This window comes from Nelusetta ayraudi, unplaced genomic scaffold, assembly GCF_046127955.1.
Source record: "Nelusetta ayraudi isolate G7.1 ecotype Tasmania unplaced genomic scaffold, CSIRO-AGI_Nayr_v1 ptg000006l, whole genome shotgun sequence".
Classification (NCBI taxonomy): domain Eukaryota; kingdom Metazoa; phylum Chordata; class Actinopteri; order Tetraodontiformes; family Monacanthidae; genus Nelusetta; species Nelusetta ayraudi.
Window position 1 is genome coordinate 5,080,001 of NW_027466056.1, and position 22,627 is coordinate 5,102,627.

Consider the following 22,627-nt stretch of genomic DNA (forward strand, 5'->3'; position numbering starts at 1 on the left):
CGCTGGCCTAGCGAGGGGATAAACAGCCTTATTTCTAAGGGGTCGTGGGTGCGCGCGTGTGTGTGTGTGTGTGTGTGTGTGTGTGTGTGGGGGGGGGGGGGGTGATATGTCACCTGGTGCAGAATAATAACACCCCCCGCCCAACCTCCCCCTCCTCATTTCCATAGCACCTTGCCGACACACCCGCGGCCAATCGCGAGCCTTTCATAGCGCCGCGTTATGATGGTCTGTAAATCACCGCCGCCGCCAACGTGACCAGACTAGCCGCGGGGGCTGACCTCATGTGTGTGTGTGTGTGTGTGTGTGTGCCGAGGCGGTTTAGATTACCGGGGGCGCATATGAAAGCCACATACAATGCCGAGCGTGACACACCGAGAGGGAGATCACAAGCGCTGTGTGGATTTACGTACACACAGACACACACTGCCTGGAGTTAAGACAACGCAAACACACACACACACACACACACAAAGACACAGTCTTACCAGTCAGACACACAGAAAGGCAGCGAACCGCCCACACGTAGCCAGTCAATGCCAACACTTGATTGGTTCCAATGACAAAAACGGCAATTCAAAGTTTTAATCAGAGTTTTACAGTCTTTTCTCTCTGGACTAAATGAGCTGGAAAGAGTTGCAGGAAGGCTGGAGGAGCAATAAATAAAATTCCATACGATAAATACACTGGAAAAGAAAGAACAAAATCGGGGGCTGGTTAAACTCAAAGTATTGTGATAATCACAACACAACGTGAATAAATTCGCAGAGGACGACGACTTCTTCCAGGTCGCTGTCGCTGACCTTGACCCCTGACCCTTGCTGTTGTGCGTCTGTCCAACGTATTAAAAAAAAAAAAAAAAAGAAAATCAATAATCCTGCAAACTGCACCGCTGACAACCGATCAGCAATGAAACGGCGGGCAGTTGCGTGCGTGTCGTCGTGTGTGCATTGTGTTTGCGGCCGTTATGGGAATATTTCCAGAGGGGTATCGTGTCGTCCCAGCTGCCCGTCGACGGGTCGCCGCCCGCTACTCGGCGGAAACGCTCGGCTGTTTTCCGTGATTAATGCTCCCGCTAGGAATTAATTAACCCGGCGCTACGCTCGGCAAACACACACACATTCCAGAGAGTGCACGCACGGCCAAATAACGTCTGTATTTATATCACGCACACAAGCGCACACAAGCGCACACAAGCGCACACAAGCGCACGCAAGATGAAGCTCTAAATGCTTTGGACACAATACACAGAAACAATCTCCTGCAGGCGCGTCTCACTGTCAAAGGGTGAACAGTGCCCCCTTGCTTCAGTGGGGCGCCACTGCGGCTTCAGCCTCCAGCTCTTTACATAAGCGCTCCTCCTCCTCCTCCCCCTCCTCCTCCCCCTCTTCTTCTTCACCCTCCCGCACTAATCAACCCATTTTTCTCCTGGCCTCTCTCTCGTCGCCGTCTATTGCCGCCAGACTTCCTGTTTCTGTGTTTGTGTGTGTGTGTGTGTGTGTGTGTGTGTGTGTGTGTGTGACTATTGAGATGCTCTCCCTGTCGTTTGTCTTCCGAGCGCTGCCGCCGCTACCCGACAGCTTTTTTTGGGAATCACAGCGGCCGCGTGATTCCCAATCCCATTCCGTGATCACACACACACACACACACACACACACACATACACACACACACACACACACACACATACACACACACACACACACACACACACACACACACACACACACGAAAAATGCTGTTCTACAGGAGTGTGGACAACGCTGTTCTCCACGGGCTGCAGAGCGTGATGAATATCGACAAGCTGCGCAGGTACTTGAAGGCGTCCTGAAAATCGGGCTTCCGATACGATTCCGCTGCGAAACAATCAATCTCAACCCGAAGTTGTTCACCTTTTTGTTTAACCGATGAGCGTTCAAATTGAGCGGAAAGGAAAAGAAAGGAAAGCGTCTCAGCGTCTCGACTGAGGCTCAGCGGCGCTGAACGTGGCCTTCCGGAGCTTTTTTTTTTTTTTTTCCCTTTTGTTTAAAGTCAAAAGATGAATCGCGACAATGAATCGCAATGACAAGTCGCTAGGAAACGATCGGAGGAGCCGAGTGCAGGGCGGCCGCATCCCAAACGGTTCCTCCCGCACGCCGTGACCTCCAAGGGGTGTCGCTAACTTGACCCTCTAAGCGTCGCCGTTGGGAGCCGGCGGCGACGATGCGTTTGAGTGAGATCTTCGCCCCCGTCTGGAGCGTCTTTTGCATTTCATGCAAATTCGTAGCACCGCCGTGACCCAGATGCAGCGCCGAGCGAGCAAGCAGAATAAATATAGCGACAGGATGCGACTCTCTCAAGGCTGGTTCTTGAGAAAAAAACATTTAAAGAACAATCGTGTTTGGTCATAACCTGTTGGATTAAGCCAAAAAAAATTATATATATACATATATATACATATAAATATATATATACTATACATATATATATACATATATATATATATATATATATATATATATACATATATATATACTATACATATATTTAAATATATATATACATACATATATATATACATATATATATATATACATATATACATACATAGTAGTGTTGTAGTACTCCAGATTGGTCTCGAGACCAAGCCCAACCTGGAGTACTACAACACCAGGCCTCATGAACTCGTCCCCTGCGAGCGCTGCGAAGAAACGACTGCGCGACGCGTCTCGGTCACGGTGCTCCCGTGTTCACAGTGAACGCATCACGCGAACGAGTCGCTGCGAGCGCCACCGGTCTTTGTTCCCCCTCCGTATCGCCGTGGTGCACGGTGTTGTCGAACTTCGGCGGGAGCAGAAAAAATGAAAAATTCTTCATTGTTTCGGGACGCCGCCGCCGCTGAAATAAAAAAGGTATAAAGTCATTGTTCTCTCACTCTGCCGCCCACACGCTCGCATCTGTCGCCTCGCTGATGGCACACACACACACACACACACACACACACACACACACACACACACACACACACACACACACACACACACACACACACAAAAAGCGGGTCCCCAGCTGAGGTGCAGCAGTACTGCACGCGCCGCCGCTGACAAGCCGCATTATTATTTATGCGCGCTCATAAAGGGAAGAGGGTAAACTCTTCATAAATCACCGGGAGGGGTGTTGGGGGGAGGAGGGGAACCGAGGATTGTGGGTGACAGGGCTGGGGTGGGGTGGGTTGGGGGACCTCGGGGCCTCATATTTCTTGGGGCCCCACCGGCGGGCGGCCGGCGCGGGAATATCCAAGCGGCTCGTTCATCATTCTCGCGGCGCGAGGAGGAAGAAAAAAAAAGCACTCGGGTTTCTGTCTGAGGACATGACACGCACACAAAGACACGGACACGTACACACACAGACACACACACACACACACACACAAAGGAAGTGGTCCCCCTCCCACCTCCCGGCGCACCACAAAGTCATAACCTCTGTCTCATGAATGTGCGCAGACACACACGGGGGGCTCGTAATCAGCTTTCTTTCCAAATGTCCCGCCCCACCTGCCTCCACACACACACACACACACACACACACACACACACACACACACACACACACACACACACACACACACACACACACACACACACACACACACACACACACACACCCCTTGCGAGGTCTGACAGAGAAATAGACGGGAGTGATTAACCGGGGTGGGGGGGGCTTCGGGGCCTCAGCGGCGCCCTCTCACCTGTGGCTCTGGGCCCCTCCCCACTCCATCCCCACCCTATCCCTCCCCCCATCAGGCCACGTTCCATTTTTCTCCCATGCGATTGTTCTAAATCTGAACTATTCCGGTGGAACTCGACAAACTGATAGAATTTTTGAATCCATATTTTTTTTTTCCGTCGGCAGATTTCAGGTTTCCACTGAGGTAAAACCATCCGTCATCTGTACTCATTCTGACAATACATAAAATAATTATTTTGAAGGCTACAAAAAAAACACTCATGATCCTAAACTTGGCTTCAGTTTGATTTTTAACGAGTAGATTTTTTTTTTCCATCGCTTATTGTTCCATGAAAAATTGTTGCGTATCAGTTGATAGTGAAGTGAAGTGATACTGAAGTAAAAGACAAATGAATGAAAGTAATGAGGTAAGTCCAAAGATTTCCAAAGATTATTAAATGAATGATCTTCAAGTAGTTTTCCAAAAATGTATTTACAGGCAGAGGTGCTTTTGAGAGCGCACACAAAGCTCACAAAGCTCTGCTTGTGATGGAACAAAAACACACACACACACAAACACACACAGACTCACTCCCCCACTGAAGGCTGATTGATGGCTAATGACTGGAGTGGCCCATTCAGACACATTAGCATCCACAGGGCTCCATTCATTCGGCCAATCAGCACCCAGGGGACGAGAGGCAGGGCAAAAAAAAAATATAAAGAAAAATAAATAAAAAAAATTGAATAACAACGAGACCATGTGAGACTTGAACTACAGGTGACCGCACCAGGAATGATTACGTAATTGAACGTAAACAAGTTAGACTTTTTTTTGTACTCCTCGAGTGTGTGGGCGTGTGTGTGTGTGACTGTGTTGATTTGACTTTTTAGCAGGTGGAGTGGGAGCCGAGTCCTGGGAATGACACATACACATACACACACACACACACACACTGAACGCATCGTCGCTAGATCGGATGAACTCGTCGTGTCAAAAAAGAAAAATGTAAAATCAAAAATGACCGTTTTGGTTAAAAAATATGGGGAGCTGCAGCTTCACATTTGGGACAGAATGAAATGGCCATATGGAAGGTCTGCGGAACGTCAGCGTTTCTCAACTGGTGGGTCGCAACCCAAAAGTGGGTTGTGGAGCTTTGTGGGCAGTTTCCCACTTTTCACAGACAGACAGACAGACAGAGACAGATAGACAGATCGATAGATATTTCATTTATCCCGAAGGAAATTTAGTTCATTCAGCAATTAGTTCATAAGTTCAAAATGGGTATGGGGAGAAAAAGAACATTTAAAATAAATAGACGAATAGATAAAATAAATAGATAAAGATTTGAGGTTGTTTTTTTTTTTTTAAGTGACTTTGGTTCTGAAGTTTTAAAATGTAAAATGCAGAATTGCAAGATGTACAGTGCAAAGTGCATGAATGTGCACTTTGCATTTATATATGTATTTATAGAGAAAATGTTGGGCATTTATTTTGCGGGACACATAATTCAGTCGAATGATTTCAATCATTTATTTGCCAGACAATAGATGGATAGAAAGTGGGCTAGCGTTTTTTTATTTGTGTGGGATAAATTTGGGTCATGACTTCATTTCAAGGAAAGAAATGTGGGCCCTGAGACTCCACCAGTTGAGAACCACTGGTCAATGTTGACCAACTTGGAGCGAATAAAAAACGAATGAATAAAAGTACATTGCAGAGCAGTCAGAAGAGGGCGCTAGAGGGAGGTAGCGGGACCAGAAACTCAATTAATTGAAGTGCTGATGAACAAACGTGGACCCAGGAAGAGGAAATGAAGAGGCGGAGCTCATGCTAATGTAATTAGGACGTTTTCTCGGATGTGAGCCTTTGATTGGGTCTTGTTTTTTCAGAAGGGGGCGACCTCCGGTGTGCGAGCGCTGCCCCCTGTGGCCTCTTGGGCAGCGGGTGGGGTTGCCGTCTCGCTCCATTAGGAGCTAATAGGTTGGTGCTGCGATGATGACACGGAGGGCCGGCGTGATTAACGCATGGTGAGGTGGCAGAGAGGCGACATCTGAGAGCGGGATGACCTGGAGGAGCCTCGAACACACACACACACACGTGCACACACACACAGACACAAGGCCACCGAGGAGAAAGAAAACATAAGAAAGGAGGTTTTATCCTCCCTAAATTCCGGTCCGGCTGCTTCAGTGAACTGACAAATCACTTTGGAGGGGCGCCATCGTTCAAAGTCAGGGATAAAATAAAATAAATAAAAAAACACACACAAGGTAGAGCCGCGCATCCGTCGCGTCAGGGGCAGGAGGAGGGGGATTAAAAAAGTTTGAAAAGCAAAGAAAAGTGCGCGGTGGTGAGATGCAAAAGCCCTCCTGGAGTTCGCTAATTACAATCAAAGCAGGTTTGAAGAAGAGAAGGTGCACGTGCACGTGCATGTGCATGTGCATGTGCATGTGCACGCATTGTTAATTGAATATAATCAAATGAAAAGCTGCTGTGGATGGGGGAGGGTATTAAGTCGGGCCTGATAAGATGCAATGGAATCAAACTCAAGTGGACGAATCAGATCTGAACTGTTTGAATCCATGAATAGTAAAAGCTAACGCAGCAAGTCAAAAAAAGCAAAGTCATTTGGCTTTCCTACCCTAAGAAGTAGGGCTGCGAATCTTTGGACGTCCATTCAATATGAATTATTGGGGTCACGATTTGATTACAAGTCGATTTTTTTCGATTCAACTTGAATCTCGATTAAAAATAGATTTTATTTTCTGATTCTAGGCGATTCTCTATTCATTCAATACATAGGATTTCAGCAGGATCTACCCCACTCTGGTGATATTAAAGCAGAGTAGTAGTAATGCACGCTATGTCGTCTTTGTGGTGATTCAACGCGTTGGAAGACGAATGCAGACCCGCAGCAAAATGCAAAGCTAATGCTTTCACGTGGCGACTCGGCTTCTTTTTCTTCCCCCTCTTTTTTAGCGCAAACCGGAAACACAACAACAAGCTGCTTATTGCGCAATTCCTACGGCAGCCAAGAAGGCACATACTGTACTACACATTGCCGGGAGAGAATCGACTTTTTGAAAATGAGAATCGATACAGATAGAACAACGTGAGAATCGCGATTTGAATTCAAATTGATTTTTTCCCAAATCCCTACTAAGAAGGGCTCTCATATGTACATAAGAATACACATCCAGCAAAGGTGTTTGCTCCTAGTTAGTTCCTTAAACCAACCAACGAAGAAGGAAGGGATGGAGGTATCCAAGTTTTGTGCTCGCAGGCCACCGTAGTTCACAGGCAAGCTCAGGAAAGGGAAGGGTACGGAGTCCGTTGTGGGGAAAGAGCGCCGTTTCTTCTTAAAATTATTCAAATATAATATAATACACTTGACATTTAAATCAATTTATTCATGCCTCTCTTGGCCTTTTAAGAGGCTTCTGATGTTCCGTTGCCTTAAAAATGTGACCTTTAACCCCAATACCCCCACCTCGCAGTTTTTGCGGCCCTGGACATATCAAAAACGTTGCACACAACCTCAAAGTAAGATCCGAAGATCCACTCCACCTTCTTTTTGTAAACACATTAAGAAATGAATCAAGCAATCGGCGAAGAGAGGAGGAGGAGGAGGGGGAAAGAAAACTTGGCTACAGGTGAATCGCCGAGGTGGGTGCGTTCAGAATGCAGAGATTCCTCGTTAATATTGCGGAAGGGCGTCACGGGCCTTTATAGCGACGAGAATGATGATGAGGGCGTTTGAAATTGACACAAGAGCGTCCGCGGGGAGAGGGAGGGGTGGGCCGGGGGGGGGGTGCTAGGATACGGCTTTGTTGCCGAGTTGTCAACCCTCGAAAGACACACATGGGAGAACAACACGATGCTGGAGTGCCTCTTGTTATTGCAGTTTTCCAGTCGTCTCGTATTCGGCGCTGAGTGGGTTTCCAGGGACGCGCAATGTATCGGCAACCGCATCGGTATCGGCCCGGTACCGCAATCCCAGAACAGCAGGGGTCGCCAACACGATGCCCACATTCTCTTGCTATTCTTTTGTAATTACACTTGCGTTTACATAGATTTGGAAAATTACAATATCTTCAAAATAAAATGATTGAAAATATTGTATTATACATTGGTTACATGAAGTCATACATGGTGAAAAATATAGATTGATTGAGTATTATTATTATTATCGAGTCCAACCTTGTTAAGTCATTGTTGGTCATTATTGTAAGAAATTAGCGCCATCAGTGTCTTCACATGGACAAGTAGCATTGATAATAATATAGAACTGTGGGCAAACTGAGCAAATGTGTTATTTCAGAGGAGTTTAGCAAACTGGTCATCAAGTAGCTCTCAGGTTCAAAAAGGTCAGTGACCACTGCGTTACGTAGCCAGTGAAGTGAGCAAAGTGCAAAATGTAAACGGGAAGTACTCATCTGGAAGTGCTCTACCTTGTCCGAGGAAGTAACAGCACAAATACAACTTGAATATCGGCTTCAGCTAAAAAAACACGCACACATCAGACCATCGGCGTCTGCTCGTGGTTTCCTTCACCCGTCCTCGTCAGAGTGCGCTCAAGGCCGACGATGGTCGCGAGGGAAAGAAAAAAGCAGAGCTACTTGACTATTCAGCTGCCAATCAAACGCTGCTTTTGCCCCCGCGAGGAAAGGAAATGGAAGGCGAGACGTCACCGGCATCAAAGAGGCTAATCCCCACCGCAATCACGTCCCCATTCACCAATTCTTTCCTCCACCCCACCTCCCCCTCTCTTTTTCTATGCAAGTATCGCACACTTTAAGCGATACCTTATTGTCGCCTGTCAGGAGGTGCCGACAACCAGTCCGTTGTGAAAAAGGGGGAGGAAAAAAAAACCTTTGATTTCAAGGCGAATCTTCATAAAAAGAACTCAAAGGAGCATCGTCGGCGAAGTCTTTGCATTACCGCTAGACCTGCACAAAACCTACGCGTCACCAGACATGACGTACGTGGTCACGTGACCAGTTCAATTCAAGTGAAAATGGCGCGTTAATCTCGTGCGATGAGATTTTACGAGAATTACGGTTTATACTCTTCACACCATTCAAAGGAAACTTGTTGTACTTTGTTTAAATTTGAGAAATATCACTTTTATTTTGCGACAAACTGTAATGGAAACGCAGCTACTGAAGGCTGTAGTGCTGAGTGTTGTTTTTTTTTTTTTAGCTTTTTCTTATAAATTTGTGTTGCCTGGCCGCCTGTTTTTTCCTGGCGCGGCGTCATAAATTGTCTCACTTTGCGGTCGGCGGCAGAAACAAGTCCCCCCCCCCACCCCACGCCTTCACGCGTGAGAGAGGCAGCAGCCGGCAAACGAAAGGCAGGCGCTAATTAAAACGTTGCTTCGCAGCGCAAGCAGCGCTAACGAACTCCGGGGAGAAGGAAAAAAACAGAGAAAACACACACAGTCGGTGTGAGCAGGCGGTGTAGTCAAGACCACTCCAACCGAGACCAAGACCTGATCAAGGCTGGAGAGCAGGGGTGGGCAAACCTTTGACTGGTGGGGCCACAATGGGTGGTAAGATTTGACAGTGGGGCCTGGAGCAGCAGCAGATGGATGGAGTGTTCAGGTGAGCCACCTCATAGGAGGAAAAAATATGTAGAAAACATGTACTTTAACGCCAATTGAAAATGAACAAAAGTGTGCCAACAGAATTTGTCTTTGAAGCCCCATGGTATTTGGCTCTTTATTGAAATTACTCTTGAAACATTGAAAAAATTGGTGAAATTCAGCTATTTCATGACTAACTATGAATACTGAATTTCTTCAAATTTGGCGGGCCGGATTATAACGGTTAAAGGGCCGCATACGGCCCCTGGACTGTAGTTTGCCCATGCCTGCTAAAGAGTATCGAGATCGAGACAAGACCAAGACTGTATATATATCCAAGAAAAATAACTACAAAACAGAACAAATGATCAGTATCTTTTTTGTCCAATTCCAGTTTGCTCCTAAATCAAACGGCAACATATCTTTTCAGCAAAGTATCTTTCGATAATTTTCTATAACATTTCTCTGCTTTGCCAACTATGCTTTGCTTCATAAACTTAAAAAACAAACAAATTAACTTGGAATAAGGGGGGCATTTCACTGCGGGTGTCGCAAACAGAACGAAGCAAGGCAGCAGCAGTTGGATTCTTTTCTGTTATTGTCGCGTCATTGCAGTGTTGGCAGAGTCTCGACCGAGTCTCTTGATCAAAAACCCGGAGTCCGAGACGAGTGGTGCCCTTAAAAAGTGGTCTTGAGACCAAGACCGACCTAGAAGTACCACAACACTAGCGTGACTTTTTGCTGTACGATCCGCATTCTGAAGCTCGTCGCCTCCGCTGTCGTATTTTGCACTCGTGCCAACGAATGGATTTGATTGATTCGGATCGATTGGAACGAATCTGAGTCGGTTTCTGTTTCATTCGCACGAGGTCTCAGCTCGCGAAAGGGAGGCGTCTGATCTCGCTCCGGCGAAGGCCGAAGAATAAAATGAAACGAGCGCCTGACTACGACGGTCAGAATCATTCGCGCATTTACGATAATATCGTAAAAAAAAAATTCTTCTTTTGCACATATTGCGGGTGAATCCGCTCGGTAATAAAATCCATTAGTCATCAAGCTGACACTTTTCCGTGTGGCTTACTCACATTTTTTTTTTTTCACTCCCCCCCCCGCGGTGATATGTGGGAGGTTTGTGGGGGTTGGGGTGGGAGTTAGCAGGGAGGCTGCCTCGTAATCAAACGCTGACATTTCGTCGGGGCCGATCAACCAGGATCGACAGTGCCTGGAATTTACATTCCGCCCGCCGAGAGGAACGGTAGTGTGTGGTGGTGGTTGGGGGCCGGGGGGGGTTGGAGGTGCTGGACGCCTCGTGATTAAAAGAGCTAATTAAAGAGAGGCCGAGGAAATCATCACGTTTTTTTTTGTATTTTTTTTCCTTTTCAATAAATTTCCCATGAAATTAGATTTTTCATTTGGCTGCGCGCGATGGAAGGCCGAGGGGGTTTTTTTGTTTTGTTTTTTTCCATGTGTTCCTATCTGTGTGTGTGTGTCTGTGTGTGTGTGTGTGTGTGTCTGTGTACGTGCAATGAGGAGTGACAGTCCACTTATGAGGAGATGTTCTGCTCCCTGGGTTTAATTCCAGATCTCGATGGAGGCGCGAGCTACAGGACACCGACGCGTGTCGTCCTCTGCGAACTGCGTTTTCCCCCTTTTTACACAACCGGAGAACTAGTTTGTGCGTCGCTCAATGATTGACCGACGCCGGGGTCAGAGGCGGGTTGATGATTAGTGCCACCAGAATCCACAGAGCAGCCTCTTGTTGCTCCGCACAGACACATTCTCTCACCTCTCTGTGGACGGAATCGCGGAATTTGATAGAAATGCCGTTTTTGTGTTGACGTAGGCTCACCCTTTGTCAGGCACGGGCAAACTGTGGCCCGGGCACCATATTCGGCCCGTTCAGCTTTTTAATCCCGGCCCCCCCAAACTTGAAGAAATTATATTCATAGTAAGCGAGTCATAATGTAGCTGCATTTCATCCATTTCTTCAGTGTTTTAAGAGTCTTTCAATAAAGAGCTCAATACCGTTGGGCTTCAAAGAGACTGATTTTGTTGGAACACTTTTGCTCATTTTCAATAGCACACATACAAATCCCATGATTTTTTTTTTTTTTTTTTCTTCTACAAGGTGGGTCACCAAAACACTCACATCCATCTCCTGCTGCTCCACCGCTCCCTCTGTCAAATTTTAGAACCCATTGTGGCCCCACGAGTCTAAAAGTTTTCCCACCCCTGCTCCGTGTCCTCGGAAAAAATGCACAGAGAGATGCGAATCTCCCAGCAGCGTACCATACAAAACCCAATGTAATCCCCAACTGTCGCAATCATCCAGTGAAAAGTTGTTAAGTGCAAAGTCAGAGAGTCGGCAGGCAATTTCCGGTGAACCCATCAAAAATAAAAGCACTGTAATTTACAGAGATACAAAACTAAGAGAACGGGAAATGCACAATAACCAATTCAACCTTCAAAATGAAATCAAACAAAAGCCCACATGTGGTCCTTTTAGATATGCAACAATCACATATTGTCAAAAACTCATTTAAGAAACAAGGAAACTCCCCGGGGCACCACGTCCCTCCAGACTAGTGCTGCATGTAATTCATCAGATTCAGGAAAACAGTTTGTGAAGGATTTTGTGGCTTTGGGGTGTTATATGGATATTATATGGATAGATATGGATATAAGTGTTTTTGTGTTACCTGAATAATGAAAGGTAGTTCCTAAATTATGTGTGCAAATGTTATGTTCATTTACATTTAGAACACACTGTACTTAAAAAAAAAAAATCTTTAAAAAATTAAAACAGAAAATTGAATTTTGTAAGTTCTATCATAATTTTAAAAAATGAAATGGAATTTGAGCCTCAGAATAGGCGACAGAAATTAGCAGCTGGCATGAAACTGCTCCCATTTGAACGGAGCGGCGAGCGATCCGTCGAGTCGGTGTGAGTTTCACCTCCCCCCCCCCAAAAAAAAAAATCAGATTGACATTAATATTCATGAGGAGGCTGGTGGGCCCGGACCTGAAGGAGAAGTGTAATCAAATCACAGCCGCCGCTCCGTCTCCAGCCTCATCAGCCACCAGCCGCGCCGCTAACGTGCTAACGCGCCTGGACAAAGTGTGTGTTAGGTGTGTGTGTGTGTGTGTGTGTGTGTGCGTGCGTGCGTGCGTGCGTGCGTGCGTGCATGTGCGTGCGCGTGTGCGTGCGCGGTTCACTAATGGTCGCCCTGATAAAGAGGTCCAGGGGCCCTCTCGGTGGCTAGGCTAACTAGCGGGAGAACAAATAGCGGGGCCATTATCTCTCATTAGCATCCGCGGCTAACACAAGGCCTCACGCTGGGCCCATGCGGCGTCTCCTCAATGGGGGCCGCTGCAGTTTGATGGATGGTGAAAACAGCACGCGCACACAAAGGAGAAGCACGGAGGAGGAGGAGGAGGAGGAGGAGGGGAAAAAAGTGCCAAAGATAGAATGTGTTGAGGGCCGAGGCGAGGTAATAACAACGCAGGCAAACAAAAGGAAGCCGGGGCTAATCAAGAACGCCAGGCGCCGCCGCTTGTTAATCTGCCAGAGCCGGCCGCTGTTTTTCGGGAGATCACATGGTTCCCGTCCTCGCTATCGTTTCATCGGCAGGAGACGGAGAGAACAGATTCAATAATTTTCTATAAAATGTTGCTGCTTTGCCAGCTATTTTGAACCATTTTAAAAGAAACAACTTTGCTTCATAAAATCTAAAAAAAACAAATGAACTTGGAATAAGAGGGTTTTGTCACTCTGGGTGTTGCAAACGGAGCGAAAGAAGGCAGCAGTTGGATTTTTTTCTGTTATTGTCGTGTCATTGCAGCTTTGGCAGAGTCTCGACCGAGCCTCTAGACAAGTCCGGGAGGAGACTAAGGCCCTATTGTGAGTTTTTGCCGCTCGATCCATAGTCTGAAGCTCGTTGCCTACGATGTTTCATTTGCACATGAATCGATTAGTTCGATTCTGATCGGTACAAGTCTGAGTCTCCTGCGACTGAGCCGATGAATCGTTTTCTCTTCATTCACGGAAGGCCTCGCTCGTGAAAGAGAGACGTCCAATCTCTGCGGGAACTTCCCAATCCAGCGAAGGCAGACGAGTAAGGGAAGGGAACAGATGGAAGAGAGCTGGGTGGAAGCTTCGAGAGCGGAAATTAACCTGAACCCGAACCGATACGAAAGGAAGTCGGGTTTTTTTCCCAGATGGTTCCAGAAGTTGAGTTTTGAACGCCTCATCAAGACTGCGAGAAACGCTGAGGTCAGACAGCGCCTCGTTAAAAAAACTAGGGCCTGGCCCAGATGCAGATCGTCTGATGAACAAATCACTGGGAGGGAAAAATGAAAACCTGTGTTCTCTGTGATTGCATGCAACAAAACAACCCTTTCATCCACAATGGTTCCGCAAAGAAGATACATCTTTTATTCAGATTTGTTCCAACTTTTTGTTGCCCCCCCCCTTGCAGAAGAACATTTTTTTTGAGATGTTCCATTTCCATTCGATTTCAACATATTCCTGCTGACTACAAGCAGACCAATCAGAGCGCAGGAACTAATCTGAAGAAGTCCCGAGTAGATTTCAGAACTGCACCTTTAATATTGGCACGTTGTTGTACCTTCTTATCGTACCTCCAAAAGACTCCTTCCAAGAGCCAATACAAAATCACTACTAGAGCCGGCCCGCCGGTATTATACAGCTCATGTAGCGCTAATACGACATACCCCAAATGAATCTGCAGGTATTTTGGTGGTGGGTCAATATATATGGGACATTATTATGACTTCACTGGTTTATTGTTGTTATTTTATTTCTAAGTTTATTACTAGCCCGTGGAAAGAGTTACTGTTGAAATTTCAATCAGAAGGCTGCAAATAAAAAAAGATGATGATTTTGATTGACATTTTCTTTGTTTTCTTTTTTTTTTTTTTTTAATTTGAAATTTGATTTTGCATGTGTGCAATATTAAGTTATTTATTGTATAGTATGAAGCTTTGCTTGTTCCATATTCAGGTTGAAGCAAAACCTGTTTGGGTCCATGTAAAAAGATTCACTGTTCTATCTGGAGGAAGATTTTCTTTTCCAATAAATATCAATGTTGGCCCAAGACTTTGTCCAAGTTTGACCTTTTGGTCCCACTGTGTATTTGAGTTTGACACCCCTGCACTAGGGGGACATAGATGGTCGTACCAAGTGCATTTTAGATTGAGAATTTATGGATTATGTATTCCAAGAAGTTTAGTAGCACGTCACAAAGAGGAATTTAACAAGATGGGTAATAACTAACCATCAATTCTATATGTTGATGTATTTTTGCTGCTCTTTGCTGCAATCCGACTAGGGGGTTTGCATGAACCTTAAACTAGATAGTGCCAGCTCTGGGAAGTGACATCACTGGTTTGAGGGAGCATTTCCCTTTCTGATGAAGCCCATTTCCTTTCCTTGAACCCGTGGCAGCGAAAACAAAAATCCAATTTACAACCACTTCGCCTCCAGAGGAGCGAATGTTAGCACAGTGAGAACATTTCCTAGGCTCCTAGGAACACGGAGAGAGGGGAACACTCTCTATTTTTAGTTTTTACGATCACTACGATTCGGTATTCAGCCGGTCGAGGCCTCGACAAGCGGTGACAAGCCGCTCAGGATTTCACAAATACCTGCTTTATTGGACATTCTGTCGCACCTGCCTGCCTGCCGGACAGGAAGTGAAAATAAACCCTGGAAATGAAGGAGACAAAATGTCCCACCTTGTCTCGGTCCTCCACCAGGTCAGTCAGCAGGTCGTCCATGTCCAGGATGCCGCCATCGGTGTACTCCAGGTGGTGGGTCTTCATGGGGGCCTGGCCATGCTGACACACACACACACACACACACACACACACACACACACACACACACACACACACACACACACACACACACACACACACACACACACACACACACACGGTGAGTGAAAGACGAGCCATGTTTATCTCATTCATTTGTAAAAGAAAAGAACAATTGAACGATAAAAAACAATTGTACATCTTATTTACTCTACTACTTCATCCCAAGAAATCATTTCACAAAAAAACCAAAGCAAAATAAACAAAGAATAAAATAGAATAGTAGCCAGCCGAGACAGTCACATTTCATTTTCAGTTCCCAAGTTACACTTTAGTTAATGCCATTCAATCACCAACAAACCCTGTTTGTGACAATCAAACACAACTAACTACTTTCATTCTATTGCCTTAACACACTGGCTTTGTTGGTTCCTTCAAAAGTAATGTTTGATTTGAATTCTGTGGTCTCTTTCTTCAGATTCTTCCATCTGCTGATTCCTTTTGTCAGAAACACAATGTTCCATCAATGATGTGCAGCGATACACAACACGACTGCAGCGAGAAATCATCCAGACTTTGGAAATAAAGTCAGATTGTTTAAGTCCAGTCATCGTCTTTATTATTATTGTTAGTAGCTTTCCCCAAGCAGTGTGGCGTGAACTGAAAATTCCAAAGAGAGTCGACAAAAGTCTCTCTGAGAAACCTGTTCGTTCACACACAGACACACACAGACACACACACATACACACAGAGTAAAACAAATTGCGATTTTCAGAGGGTTTTTGGGTGATTTACAAAACTCAACACTTTCAGGTGTTAAACTTTTTTCCATTTTTGTTTTTTTCGTTTTTGCCAGGCTTGTGCTTGATGTGCACACACTTCACTCAGGCTTCCAAACCTCTTGTTGCTTTTTATAGCGGCGCTGCAGCGCTGGATTTTTTTTTGTGTCTTTGTTTTGATTTGGAAAAACACATTTTTTTCTTTTTAGGGGAAGGGGGGGAAGGGGTGGGCGGGTGACAGGATACTGACAGTCGGTCGCGAATGATAAAAAAGTGCAGCAGTTGCAGCAGCAGCGACTGCAGCTGATTTGTTTGGCAGGTACAAATCAGAGCGGACGACCTACATAATAGCAAATGAGAACGCGGGACAGCGATGAGGAGGAGGAGGAGGAGGAGCAGGGGGAAGACAAAGAGGAGGAGGAGGAAAAAGAAAAGGAGGAAGAGGAAGAAAAAAGGAGGAAGAGGAAGAAGAAAAGGAGCAAGAGGAGAAAGAAGAGAAGGCAGAGGAGGAGGAAGAGGTGGAGGAGGGGGAAGGAGGAGGTGAAAGAAGAGACAGAAGAGGGGAGTAGGAAGTGGAGGAGGAGAAGAGAGGAGGAAGAGGAGGAGGAGGAAAATTGGGGAAAGAGGAGGAGAAAGAAGAGACAGAAGAGGGGAGTAGGAAGCGGAGGAGGAGAAGACAGAGGAGGAAGAGGAGGAGGAGGAGGAAGATCAGGGAAAGAGGAGGAGAAAGAAGAGAAAGAAGAGACAGAAGAGGGGAGTAGGAAGCAGCGGAGGAGAAGAGAGGAGGAAGAGGAGGAGGAGGAGGAAGATCGGGGAAAGAGGAGGAGATAGGAGAGACAGAAGAGGGGAGTAAGAAGCGGAGGAGGAGAAGGGAGAGCAGGAAGAGGAGGAGGAAGAAGAAGAAGAGAAGAGAGAGGGGGAGCAAGAGAAAGAGGAGGAGGAGGAAAGGGAGGAAGAGGAAGAGGAGGAGGAGAAGCTGTTTTCCCACTTCTGCTGGTGGGCCGACGGTGGTGGCGGTGGCAGGGGGAGAAAAAAAATTAAATAATGAAAAAGAAATGCAGAAACACTTTGAGAAGAGGAAGCACAGCAGCACCTGCTGACAGGACACACGGTGAGGAAGGAGAACCTGCAACAAAAGCACCGTCCCCTTTTTCTGCGGTGCAGCTCCGATATGAATCTCCACGCCGACCATTCACAACATAATGAAACCCTGCAATCAGCTTTTCTTTCTCTCTCTCTCTCTTTCTCTATCACTGCTGAATCCAGCCTTCACTAAACACATTCTTTTTTTTTTCTTCTCCCCCTGCTCCCCCCCCCCGCCTTAAAAAGTAATTCCGATCCCTCCGGGGAGAAGAAATATTGAGGGATTCTTATCACTTCCAACAATGTGCGCAGAGGAAAATGGCCTCATTAGGGAAGCTGCTCCGACCAATCAGCAGCCTGTCAGGGCCCACGCAGGACTGCGAATTAACGGCCAGAATGAGCTGGGGAGTGGGGGGGCACAACGTGAATATTTCTTTTTTTTAAACAAAGGTCTCCATTCTCTGGCGACCAGCAGCACTGGGCTTTCAATCACAGCGACAAGAAGAAGAAGAAGAAGAAGAAGAAGAAGAAGGCAGAGACTCCCTTTTCTTCCTTGAGAGGCCCGGTCGTGTCAGACACGTGGGGCACTAGCGAGCAGCGCAAACAAGCGAGTCGGTTGAGTAGTCGGCGTCAAATATTGACTCAGGTTTTCACATGGGTGGCGTCGCCATCCAGAAAGATCAGCCCGCTGATCGGTTGCGTAAACACCTCGGCCTCGCTCTCGAGCAGCGGCTCTTAACTGCTGGAGTCTAAGGAGCCACAGAAACATACATACATACATACATACATACATACATACATATATATATATATATAAATATATATATATATATATATATATATATATATATATATATATATATATATATATATATATATATATATATATATATATATAACAAATTGTTGGGTTTTTTTTTAATCCAGCCCCACGACCTGCTTTTGGGTCGTGATCCGCCAGTTGAGAAACACTGTTCTAGTGGGTATTCTAGAACAGAGTTCAAAACAACACAAGACCAGAACCGCCATGCTCAGTAATGCATTAAGTATTTCAGGAAGTGAGATCATGAAAGACTGATCAGGTGTTGTCTAAACGTAAAAGTATTGCGAGCAACACAAATAAGAGTCACTTACAGCTGGACTGTAATGAACTGACACAACACAACTCACGCCAAGTGAACGTCAAAAAAAAAAGCATACAGAAACCTTCCTTTGCGCATTTCTGAGTGGTTGTACGGTAATTCTGGACCTTTTCTAGTGGATATGCAGCGTACGCCTGACGACTGCTCTTGTGAGTGTTGACGGAGCGCGAAAGAATTCACAACCAGACCAACCGGTCAGACCTGAGCGGCTGAGGGTGTGCGTGTGTGTGTGTGTGTGTGGATGACCTCACCGCGCTGGCACGAAGGCAAACGGGCGTCGATGAAATGTGTGGTGGGTTTTCTAGTAGTCGTGCCTTCATTAGCAGGCCTTTATTTTTGATTTTTTTTTCCCCTCTCTACCTTCCTGAGCTGCTCCTGCTGCTGCTGCTACTGCTCGACTCTCTGGATGAAAAGGGATGACACTTCAGAGGGTGGGTGGTGGTGGTGGGGTGGGTGAGTAATCCGTAGAGAGCTCCCTTCTGAAGTCCCTGCGTGTCAATCCTGCTAATACCTCTTTGTTTCCCCCTCTGAGGAGGTGGGGTGGGGGGTAAGAAGAAGGAGGAAGTCGGGAGAATCACCGTGACAGTCGGGAGAGTAAATTCCCCTGCAAATTACACCATTAAGCGCCCCCCCCCCCCCCCACCACCACCACCACCACCACCACTGCTAACTCACCCTCATCCATTTAAAATGATACCACCCCCCCCATGTGTGTGTGTGTGTGTCACACACACACACACACACACACACACACACACACACACACACACACACACACACACACCACCCTCTCCAGTGAGCAAACATGCCACCACTTGAGCGCCGTGGAAAAGCGTCGGGGTGGTGGTGGGGGGGGCGGCGATTAGGGGGAGCAAAACTCAGCTGTAGCAGCAGCAGCAGCAGCAGCAACAGCAGCTATTTCACACTTTGATCCTCTGAAGAATGTGTAATTACGCAGCTCCTAGAGGACGGGGCTGGTGGGATTTAGCCGTGACAATGAAAACTCTCTAATGAACACGTCGGTGAGGCGCCGACTCTTCCGGTCGCATCCGAGCGACGGAGGTGCGAGGGACGGGAGGGAGGGGGGCGGAGGAGGCGCAGAAGGCGTGGCCTTGACTTGACCTTCGACTCACTCGAAGCGATGCGTTCGAAGGCCGTGGCGAGAAAGAAGGAAGGAGACGAACGTCGATAGATACATTCGTTTCAATTACATTTCACTGTGCATCCAGTGAGAGCATGTGACAAATAAAGTTCTCAAATCTTGAATCCGAATTTGGAAAAGGAAACAAAAAAGAACACTGGCTTCCGTGATAGTTTTTCGCAAAATAAAAGCGATATTTCTAAAATGTTGACAAAAAACGATTGCCATTTGCAGGTGTTTCCATTGACGGTGTGAAGCGCATAAGCCGTAATTGCTTTTGTTTGTTTACGTTTGTTTGCTGTCAAGAATCTTTGTATTTTTCTCTTTGATTATTTGTAAAAAATATTCCGTCTCCTCCTATTGCAAAAGTGGGGGGGTTTTGCGATATACCTCTATATCGATACGTCTACCTCATGAGAGAGTCAAAACCTTTTAGCCATAATTGATTTTTTTTTTTTATTTGATATTTCAGAGGCTTTTCCGAGTTTAGGTGTTTCCTCTACCGGTTCCTTATTGTGATATTTAGGTTTTGCGCAATTCTAGGGGTGATGGGAACGCAGCTAGTGATGCACCTCTGCTTTTTAAAATGCCTGGATGTTTGAAAGAAAAGTCAAAATGTGACTTTTGTTACGTCAACGGTGCCTTCACGAGAAAAAATAAATAAATTAAAATGGCACAGCAAGATAGCGGAGAGCCACGCAGCACATTTTCCCTCCGACTTCAGCCGACTCAGCGAGCTGCCAGGTGTCAGCGCGCCAGGTTGCCATACGGGGGCTGTAACCTGAACGCACCTCACCAGACTGGGAGACTGGTTGAGGGTGGGGGTGGGGCTGTAACCCAAAACGCAGCACATCCACGTTCCTGGTGTGAACAACAACACGATTCTGTCATTGAGCTGATGACAGCAGCGCTATTTTTAGCAGGAGGGGGGAAAAAACGGGAAGGAATTGAGGTGGGAGTTTAATCTCGGCTCCGCGCGACGACGGAGGTGAAACATTAACGTGCCAAAGCTTCTGGCCTCTCTCGAAGCACCGACTGTATATGAGCTCTGTGACAATAAAACCCACAACAAACACGCAGCTCAGATTCCGCTGACCTCTCATTCTTGGTTCCACATCCTGTCGGTCGAAAGTTTTAGGATTTTTTTGTTGTTGCCGCTGCTTTGAAAAATGTTTTAAATCAGCAAACCAGTTTCGCCTGGCGGCACAATAAACAAGTACAAAAAACAACTTTAAACGAATGTACACCACCAGTCACACACACACACCTGTTCCTTCTTTATCGTGACTACTTTCTACACTGCAGATACTGAAGACATCAAATGTATGAGCAAGATCTGTGGAATGATGTGGCAAAACAAAAAAATGTGAATTAGCTAAATATGTCACGTTGTATATATTTTATATGAAGGGTGGCTGTTCTAGCTCATCTAAAATAAACTTGTTTGAGCTATTTCACAATTCTTTGTTGACCACATATTCCATATGTGTTCATTCATAGTTTTGATGCCTTGAGTGACAATCTACAATGTAAATAGTCATGAAAATGAAAGAAAAACCATTAAATGGAAGTATGTGTCCAAGCTTTTGACTGGTAGTGTAGGTTTCCAACTGGTACCTTGAACGGAGCAGATGGTGATTACTCTCAAGATCTGGGTATATACAGGAATCTTGGGGGGGGGGGGGATTAGCTCATCATAAAATATAATGCAAACAAAGCAATTTCAGTTGATCTCTTGCGGACGTATTTCTCAGTCGCTAAATATTCCCTGGCAGTCAAACACTTGTTTTCTTTTCTCCCGCGTAATGGACAACGCAGCGATTCAGCAGAAGCGGAATCCTCCATTAGCGGCGGGATTTTACAAAGTCACACGGCGTGATGGGCGGTAAATTTTTTCCCCCACGTGCAATTAGTTTGCATCTTCGGCGGTCTTCTGGAGGTGGAGGGAACCAAACACATTGCGTCAGAGTGAGCCGCTAATTAAACGAGCCCTCACACAAACACACGGGGATAACTCGACAACAACCAAACACACAAACTCAGCGCCGGGAGCTAATATTTTGACAGCGTCCCTGCTGTCAGGAGCTGTAAAAAAAAAAAAAAAAGGACAATGTGCGGTTTGCTGGTGCTGCTCTGCGTAGCCGGACTGTCCTACCCGTCACGGAGGGGTGGGGGTGCGAGTCAAGAGCACACCCCCAAAATCCAAGATAGTGGCTCATTCATTTCAATGAAGTCGCTCACCCAGCGCATTTCGCAAAAAAGTTTTTTGCCTTCCGCATTAATGGGCCCATCGAGCATACGCAGCTGTGTCACTTCCCATCATGCCTCTGTCACTCATGTGATCTTGTTGGCCGATCGGAATGATCCTGGAGAACGTCACTTAAAGACATGTCAGGACGCAGCTAATCAGAACAAGCTGAGACACAGCACGTACGGCATTGTGATGTCACGCTGGGAATAAACTCTTTCCTGGTGATTTTCCAGCATCTTTATTTTGTTTTTTGAAAGACAGTGACTGAAAAATCTACAATAGAAAAAGATCTGCTATGAATGGCGTATCATGTCACTGTCGTCCTGTCAGCCATTTCAAAGGCCTTTTATTTTTGTATTGCGGTCTATAAGAAAAAGGATTTTTGGGCCCACAGGATTCTTATTAGTGCAGTACCACGCCGGGCCACTGGGAAAAATACGCCAAATTGCCAGTCCGGTATCCAGTACTTATAATACATCCATAGTCGAGAGCTGAGTCAGCAGGCCCAGCTCATTAAGAGCGGCCCTGTGAAAGGCCGCCGTTTAGGCGTCTAGCCGGGTGGGCAAAGAGGTGACAGCTCAGGGGACCGAGCAGGAGATGGGCTTCAGCATGTGTGTGCGCGTGGAAAGCAATCCATCATGCCACCCAAGCTCCACAGTCGCCCGTCCTTCCACTTCCACTTCCAGTGGGGGGGATAAAAAAGGAGAAACGTGTTGGCGATAAAAAAGCGAGGGTGCCCCTGTCACCAATCCTAATCCCCAATCACTCACAGCACAAAGCCCCTCGCCCCCGTATGTCCACGGCCCCGCCAGCAGGGCCGCATCGGAAGACATCCCAGAGGGGTTAAACTTCCTACCTGCCCGCCGAGATACCGCCGCCTCAGACAGGAAGCCATTGTCGGAGGCGGGGAGGGCGGGCCGGGAGGGCCGGGGGTCTGCCGCCGGAAGCCACTCACAGCCTCCCAGCTGACAAGGGTGGCGGTGGCGGCGGCAGCGATGCAGCGGCAGCCTATCACGCAACCACAGCAGCAGGGCACCGCCTGATTAATAAAAAGGTCAGTGCGGCGGGGAAGTGATTTATGCGCCCAGTGATGATTGTGGCAT

At 46.6% G+C, this 22,627-nt stretch overlaps 1 protein-coding gene across 1 annotated transcript in view; it reads right to left on the minus strand.

Annotated features, from left to right (window-relative positions):
• pard3ba (par-3 family cell polarity regulator beta a) overlaps window positions 1-22,627 on the minus strand; it is a 123,336-nt gene that overhangs the window by 99,253 nt on the left and 1,456 nt on the right. The window contains exon 2 of the mRNA XM_076016822.1: window positions 15,048-15,149. Within this exon, the coding sequence (XP_075872937.1) occupies window positions 15,048-15,149 (102 nt within the window). The remainder of the gene's footprint in view (window positions 1-15,047; window positions 15,150-22,627) is intronic.